This window comes from Phoenix dactylifera, chromosome 1 (assembly GCF_051530095.1).
Source record: "Phoenix dactylifera cultivar Ajwa chromosome 1, Ajwa_hap1_PhDact_Kaust_v1.1, whole genome shotgun sequence".
In the NCBI taxonomy this organism is placed as follows: Eukaryota; Viridiplantae; Streptophyta; class Magnoliopsida; order Arecales; family Arecaceae; genus Phoenix; species Phoenix dactylifera.
This window is the reverse complement of record NC_143190.1, coordinates 39,181,242-39,190,000: the sequence shown is the minus strand read 5'-3', so window position 1 is coordinate 39,190,000 and position 8,759 is coordinate 39,181,242. Positions and strand designations below refer to the sequence as shown.

Here is an 8,759-nt window from a genome sequence, read left to right as displayed (position 1 = left end):
TTAGAAATAAAAAAAATGACTTAAACGGCTCATAGCCAAGGGTTGTAATTGGTTGGTTCCACTGCATTAATCAAGCATGTAACATTTTGCACTAACTACAGCTTTCACGTTATTCTTTTTTATCAAAAAGAAATAAAGACGTTATTTAACAATGATGATTGAGATAGTTTTTCCTACCCAATAACTGGCTTCAATGGTAAGCTCGCAGAGAAACTTTTCTCTTGCTTGAAGTATGATATCTAGGAATTCAGCACGGATTCATCATGTATACATGTTGAGAGATAATCACTAACTATCATCACGCTTTAGTTGGCCATGCTTCGATCTGTATAAACTTAGACTCTGAGCAGAATAGGTGTTTTCATGGCCAGTCTCGATGGGTTTTCAAATGGGCTTTCTGTGGGCCAAATGAAGGTCCACTGAAGCCCACTTCAGGACTACAACCCATCAGGGCAAAGGTGAGCACATAAGTCTAATGCATACCCAGCCTTGAGGTCAAAAATCATATAACGGTGTGGATGTAGATTTTTTTATTATTATTATTCTTATGTATAATCTGCTTTTCTAAAAATTATTTTAGTTAGTTAAGTTTTTATTTAAGTGAACGAAAAAGATGTGCAATAGATAAAAGTGAGGCTGCATTTGTTGAACAAAAATTTCATTCATCACTCATCAATGCTTCATCTCATAGGACGGAAGCAATCTATGCTTTAAGTATTTTTGCTTCAGGAATTCAGAATATATTTTCAATGGTAAAAGTTTGTGATATTTCTATTCATTCAACAAAGCTTAAAAAAAGTGTTGTTAAATAGTTTTTTATGATTAAATCAAAATTCCAGGCTGTCATGCATTAATCTGTTTCCATTTCTCCATCCTGCTATAGCTATATTGTGCTAAATAATTACGCTTTTTGTTTATTTTTTCAAATAAGAGACTTGCAGCTCTTACAATTTAGCATATATGTTAAATTACACAAATAGTTCAAAAAATATATATATTAATGATATCATAGGAATAATCACATGTTTAATACATGCTATATTCTTGTTAAACCAAATTATAACTTTTACGTAGCTTGTGAATCTTAAATTAACTCTTATCAGGAATTTACGCGTAATTTTCTCTTTCTTATTCCAAAACTCAACTAGAGAACAGTTTTGTACTAGAAACACAAGAATAAAACCTACAGTATATTCATATAGTTTTAATTTACTACTTGTAATTTTTCGTATTGGTATATCACTACTTGTCTTTTGTGTATGTATATTTAATCTTGATATTTATTGCTTACAGGTCTATGGTTTACTATATGATAACCAAATATCGTGCTTATATTCTCATTAATCTCATATTTTTTTTGGAATATTTTTATATCTCGTTGTGAGCTTTAATTGATTCTTTCACTTGGGCTTGTTTACTGTTAGTCTTCCAGCGACCAAGTTCTAAATAAGCAGAGGGCAAAGCGAATGAGAAGAGATTGAGCGCCGAGCTTCTTCCCTGCTAGTCTCAACAGCCAAGTTCCAAACGAGCAAAGACAAAGTGAATGAGGAGAGATTTGAGTTTCTCAGTTTGATTCGCTCTTAACACAAGATTATAACAATTTTGATTAATCTTAGTTAGATTCGCACATGAAAGGATCAATTTGCATAAATAAAAAATATTATAATTTTTTTTTATAAATATAGAAACGGAAATTGATATATAAATATAAAAAAAATTTAGAGACTAATTTATTAAGAATGTTAAAAAATATTATCTTCAAATAAAAAAAAAAAAAAAAACCAAACTTAAAAAAGCGGTCCATGCCCGCGGCCGTTCCATTTGTCGTCTCTGTTCTCTGGTATCGACGTTCTCTCCGGGATCGCGACTAAAACCCATTGGTTCGATCTCCCGAATCCAACACGCTCGCAGGTTCCTTCTCGTTTAAAGCGGCAATAACAATCGCTCTCTCCCATTCAAATATTCTTCTTTGTCTCAATAATTTATAAAAATAGGGCTTTGTCGAACTCATTTTGGGTTTATTTTTTTCTTATAAATAGATTAGAGGAACCGAAAGATTCTAGTTCTTTTTCTTTTTCTCCGTCTAATCGCCTAAAATTTCGGCCGATTTTAAGTTATTCTGTTGGATTTTTCTTAGATTAGTAAAGCTTTTTTTTTTTAAAAAAAAGAAAGAAATTTGGGAGCTTTTGGCTAGATGGTAACGAAAATTATCCATCTTGCTCCTTTAGGTCTTTATATATATATATATATTAAAGAAATATTTCTCTAGTATTTTCTGAATCGTAAATTTTGATTGGAAGTTATGTTGCAGGTTTGTACATGGGGTTCGTGTACCAGAGGCTCAATTTTAGAGTAGTCTCAGGGAGATGAACGGGAAACATCTGAGAATGATCTTAGGGCTAATTGTTGGTTTATTTACCGGGGTGGTTTTGGCTATAGGTTATCTACTCTGCATTAAGTTTCGAAGGAGGCATCTGGAGACTGGGAACACCAGTTCACCGAAAGTAGCATCCGTAGCGATCATTGCTAATGCTGTTGATGCCTCTGTAGTACTCTCAGATTCAACTATTGATCAGCGATCTCCCAAAGTCGCTCAAGTAAATTGCACATCCTGTTTCTGGATGGACCTAATAAGAAGAATGATATCTCATTTCCTGGAATACAGAAGTCTGCTTTCAGGTATTGTCATTAAAACTGCCTTCTGCTGTAGTTTAGCCTGCTTGGCATTGATGAGTATATGGAGCACCTTTCGATCTTCATATCTCATAATGTATGTAAATGGAAAAGCTATTCCAGCACAAGCATTACCTGCATAATTCAATATGTGAAATGCGGGATGACATACACACGAGTGCTTCACAAGTTCTTAATAATGAGTTCCTCGTAAGTTTAGATAGTGCACTTTCTGAAATATTAGTTCAATCTAGTTATATGTGGGTGTTCTTTTAGGATAATGAATATTTTTGCGTATGGGAGAATATATAGTTGCATGAGTACGAAAACTGTGCCTGAACACATTGTGTAACTAATAACTGTAAGCTGCTGCAAACTATTTTGCTGCAGAGAAAATATATTTTAACAAATCCAACTATAGATTTCCTACATTGTTCACTTGACATATGCTGGTATTTGAAGACATTTCGAGATTAAAAGTGTCTGCCTTTTTCACACACTTTTATTTTTTTCTTCACTTTAGATGTAACATTATCATATTCGACTTTGTTGATACTAGTGCATTCACAGGGATCTGCAGAAAGCAACTAGCAATTTTACAACTGTGATAGGTCAGGGTGCATTTGGTAATGTTTATAAGGCTCATATGTCTACTGTGGGTGACGGTTGCTGTTAAAGTGCTTTCTGCCAATTCTAAGCAAGGGGAGAACCAGTTTCATAATGAGGTAATTTTACATGAGAATTCGAGCAAGTTATCTAACTGGAATTTATTATCCTGTTTCGAATAGTTGATGTTGAAGGGTTCTTGTGCTCAATATGTAAAACTACAAATTATTAATATGAAGGGAATATCACTTGAGCTATCCTTCTCTCGCAGCATTGATGAAGGTAAGAGAGATGTTGCTGTTTCATTTTAATGCCTGAAACCTGGTCATATCAAGATATATATTTCTTTCTATAGAAACCTCACCAGTTATGATTAACAGCAATACAACTGCAACTATTTAGGAAGCTTCAAACACATATATGTACGTGTATGCATGCATGCACACATGCACGAAACTCTAAAAAATAAAAGTCTCAAATGCCTGACATTTTTTGTTGACATCAGCAGGATCGGCAGGACAATTCAAAGTGGAGTGTCCAACCATGTTATGTTCAAGAGTCTAAAAGTACTGGCACTTTGAGACATCTTAAACATGAAGTGGCCAAGTAACATAAATTATGCTCATATAATTATATTGTCATGTAAACTTTTTTGATGATGAAAAGGTTTGAGGCCTAATGATTTTTCTCTCTAAGTTTATGTTTATGAGCCTTCTCCAAATTTTGGTTTCTCATGGCCCTATTTCATGCTTGTTCATACAGTTTTAATCCTTCTACCTAGAAAACTCCACTTCTTTAGCAGCAACATATAACTTTTTTTCTTGTGCCATTGATTTTAGGTCATGCTACTTGGTAGATTGCATCATAGAAACCTTGTAAATTTGCTGGGATACTGTGCAGATATAGGCCAGCATATGCTAGTTTACGTCTACATGAGTAATGGTACTGTTGCTTCTCAATTATATGGTAAATGAGACTTCAGATATGAGATCTATGGATCTTAAGATACGTATAGTAGCACATCAAACATGTAAACTTTAATTAACACTTTCATCTGTTCAATGTACCTCCATATCTGTAGGTGAGAAACATGGACCACTAAGCTGGGACTTGAGGGTTAATATAGCTCTAGATGTTGCAAGAGGCGTGGAGTATCTTCATGATGGAGTAAGTTCTCGTATCATCGACAGATATGAACAGAGCAGCTCTGTAATGTACAAGATATTCCGACTAGTTTCTTCTTTGTTTTTCCCCTACTGCAGGCTGTTCCACCCGTAGTGCATTGCGACATCAAGTCTTCTAATGTACTATTGGATCAGTTCATGAGAGCTAGAGTATGTAAATATTTCATTGTTTCAGAGACCTATTACTGGTATAAGAAAATCTGGGATATATGTGAAGGCACTGATTCTAGTTATAGAATTATGGATCCATTTTATCATACATATGAACTATTGGCCGTAACTTTCTGGTTTGTTTTGGCTATAGCATTTGGTGATAGAACCATAGATTTTATTTTGACTGAGATCAACTCTTGGCCTGCTGCAGGCTTCTGGGTTTTCAAGCAATCAAGCTCTTGGTTTCTATGCCATTTTCCTAATCAGCTGCCCTAGGTTGTACTTGTGAAGAAGATAAATGCTGAAACTTTGGTTAGCTATCTGTTATAGATTACTTTGAAATGGAAGGTGATTTTGCTAATGCAATTAGATGGACTGAGAGCAAACTTACCATGATAGGAGCAAATGACATGGCTTGACATGAGTTCATTTATATTTTTGATGTTCATATAACTGCTAAAAGAGTTGATGGACTGTCTTGCTTAGGATAGAAGCAGCAAAGTTGTCTGGATGCTTGGCATTCTTTGCAGCAAAAGGACTTGTCTCGCACAATAAATTAGCTGGCAGGGTCATCCAATCAGTCATTTGGTTTGAAAGAGACTTGCCTATACTGTAGTTATTTTTGTAGAAGACTTATGATGTCCTGAAATTTTAGTGATTCAAAGAGCTCAAATATGTATGAGTTCTCTGATCTCTTCTCCTTGATGGAAGATTTCTCTGATCTCTTCCCGCACGTTTTCTAAACTATACCATCCCTTCTTAACTATTTTACAGTATAAAAACTGATGGTCCATGATACTGTTCTTGTATAGAATGCACATTCAAGCATGCCGTATATGTTTAAGAATCCAGTATTAGTCATCAGTATCATCTTTTTTATTTTCCTTAAATTATAGAACTTATCCATATAAGTAATTTGCCTCTTGGAGAAGGTTGCGGATTTTGGGCTATCCAGACAAGCGGTGTTTAGCTGCCACACGTCTAATGTCAAGGGAACTTTTGGCTATCTTGATCCTGATTACGTATCATCAAGAACTTTCACCAAGAAAAGTGACGTCTACAGCTTCGGTGTCCTGCTTTTTGAAATGATTGCAGGCAGGAAGCCACAACAGGGCCTTATGGAGTATGTCGAGCTTGTAAGATCTCTGCCCTCCAGCATTTTTGTGCTTTATATAACTTGGAACTATCAAGGTATCATTGGATATGGATGTGCTAATATCACTACGGTCCCAAACACTTTCTTCCCTGCTCTAACTCATTCTAATATAGGGGTTCATAACTTGCTGTTCTTGATAATATTTCAGATGGGGTGTACATGCTTTCCTGCAAGTTGTCACATGGTTACTTTGAGAGAATCTTGGAACCTCTTTGTGGTTACCATCTGATAAAGTTTGCATAATCAATGTCACTTTTTTGATAAGATTTTGATATGATGATTGTGGTTTGAACCTAGGCTTGCTAAATCAAAGTACAAAAGTATCATGTCCCGATACGTTAACACAAACTATCAACTAATGACACCTGTGTATTATGCATATGACTTGCTGGTGATGGTCACTTACATTGTGGCATGTTACCGACTCGCCTCTTCTCCCTCATTATGTATGCTTTCTTGCCCCTTTATTTAATCAAATCATTTAGCAGTTTAAAATTTGCATGCATGCCAGTATTGCCACTTTCATGTATATGCAAATCATGGCATCTCAAATCATGGTAGCAGGGATACAGGGCCGGCCCGAGCCTTAGGCGACCGAGGCGGTCGCCTAAGGCCCCGGGCCAATGGAAGGCCCCCGGGAGGTGAAGAGAAAGAGAGAGAGAGAGAGAGGGAGAGAGAGGGGGAGGGAGGGTCGGTCTGACCATGACCAAAAGGAAGCAAAGGCCCCATATCGAGTCTTCCCCCTTAATGGAAGGGAGGTGGAGAGTTTCTTGGCCTGCAGAGGGGAAATTTAGGAAGTTGGGGACGGTAGTTTTGTTTTGGATGGAGAGAGAGAGAGAGAGAGAGAGGAGGGATTTGGTTGGCTTGATACACGCCTGAAGCCACTCTTATCTTTCATCCCTTCTCTTGTTTGGTTTTGGTCTTGGTTTTCCTTCCCTCACATTACTCCTGATCCAGCTGGGCCATCAGGAAGAAGGGGGATTGGAAATGGACTTCTTGGAGGGTGGAGATTCTTTTAATTTTCTCCTCTCGGTTTCTTCTCCCCTCTTGGGTGGTAGAGAGAGAAGGAGGGAGGGGGTTGAATGGCTGCTGTGCTGTGATGTTGCGGTTGCTGCTTGGGTACTCACTTGAAGGGGAGATGGAGGGATGGGACTTTTATTAATTAGATGGAGTCAATTTCCCATAATGCCCCTACTTTCTCTTATAGAGAAGAGACAAATACTTTTCTTTACCTTGACCATGAAGTGCCATGGGATGACCTTTTCCTATTCCGCTCTTGCTTGACATCATAAACAATATTGCCAAGCATTATCTCAGTTATTTAATCAGTTTTATGGTCCTTTTTTTAGGATAATTACTTTTCTGCACTTCCATTCAAAAATAATATTAAATTAAAAAAATTTCTTGCCTATCTTTGTTAGATTCATGTATCTTTGTTGAAATAGTGTACTTGATAGCTATCTATTTTCATATCATTTTTTTAAATATTTTATATTTATTAAAAAAATTATTATTAAAAAAAAGGCTTCATTCATTGGATTCGCCTTAGGCCCCCAAATGTATTGGGCCGCCCCTGCAGGGATATCAAAGGTTTCAAGGGCCTGTATAGCTGCGTGGATGCCATCTGTTGCAAACTTCTGAGTGGGGGGAAACTGGTGAGGAGGAGATGGTGTCAAATGGAAAGTTGAGGGATGGTTTGGCCAATTGACCCGAAATGCCAGGATTGAAGCTGGGCTTTCCTGATGGGTTTTGATATCCCCTCGATCTTTGGATTGGCGAGTCTATGAGCCTGCCTGATTCCACTATTTCTTACTCCCTGCCTTTCTCATCTCTGCTGACTCCCACTCCTGCAGGAGTTATCCTTGTATCCACTAGTTGGCATCCAGTTTATTCATTCTGATGATATACTAATGCCACTCTCATCACATTGTCAAAATAAGAAAACCACAAACGTTCTTTGATTTGTTGATCTACAACCTTTTATTTGGGAAGACAAGTAATGATTTATCTTACCTATGATGTGCATGGCTTCTTAGGCAGGCTTAAATCTCTCCAACAAACATTTTATCTTTATATGCATCATGTTCATGTTCGGATAACCAAGCATCATCTGATCAAATAACCAATCGAAAATTATGCTTGGCATGCGTTTCTGTATATACTTATGTTTAAACATTTGCTTATGAATCAGGCAGCAATAAATGCTGAGGGAAGAGTTGGCTGGGAAGAATTGGTGGATTCTCGGCTAGCTGGAGTGTATGATGCGCGAGAGGTAAATGGCATGGCAGCACTTGCATACAAATGCGTCAGCCGAGACTCCAGAAAACGGCCTCCCATGAGTTATGTAGTTCAGGCTCTGTCGTGTATTGAGGCAAGACCTAGCAAAAGGCATCATGAAAGGAAGCTCCTGCTGACCAAAGTAGAGAACGAGTCCATAGACCAAGAACTGCCCTACGTTCGGACTTCTTTCTCCGGGCTGCATTGGGATGAGTCCATTGGTAGCTCAGCTGGCGTGCCAGATGCTTAATAGCTTCATTTGTTTTTAAATTTACGTGTTGTAATTTGATAGATGTTGTTAGTTTACCATATGAGTTAATCTGAGGCCATTCACGAATTATTGTTTGCTATCCAGTTTCTTGTTTTACATATACTCCTTTTATGCGCTTTATCCAGAGTGCAGTGCCGGCTCGAGCCTTAGGCGACCGCCTCGGTCGCCTAAGGCCCCTGGCCCAGGGAAGGCCCCCACCCAGCCTTTTTTTTTTTTATTATTCCAGGGGCAAGGGCAGCAGGGGCTCAGGGCTATCAGGCTATCTGGCTATGGGCTATGGAGGGAGTGGGCAGCGGGTTTGGGCGGCGGCGACGCGACGTAAAACGGTGAAAGGCTGAGGCCGACTGGTGACAGGCGATGGCGTGGTCGAGCGGTCGAGTCGTCGACAAGCAACGGGCAACGCAACGGCTTTTTCTTCCCCGGCTCCCCCCTTCTCTCC

At 38.1% G+C, this 8,759-nt stretch overlaps 1 protein-coding gene across 1 annotated transcript; it reads left to right on the top strand.

Moving 5' to 3' along the window:
- Positions 1–1,823: 1,823 nt before the first annotated feature.
- On the top strand, positions 1,824–8,403 carry CRLK1 (Protein kinase superfamily protein). The gene is given in 10 exon segments (XM_008795532.6): positions 1,824–1,911; positions 2,312–2,601; positions 2,604–2,679; positions 3,244–3,336; positions 3,338–3,398; positions 4,119–4,245; positions 4,361–4,446; positions 4,542–4,613; positions 5,549–5,752; positions 7,964–8,403. Coding segments are annotated over 9 exon segments (1,290 nt in total). The 5' UTR covers positions 1,824–1,911; positions 2,312–2,366; the 3' UTR covers positions 8,300–8,403.
- Positions 8,404–8,759: the final 356 nt, after the last annotated feature.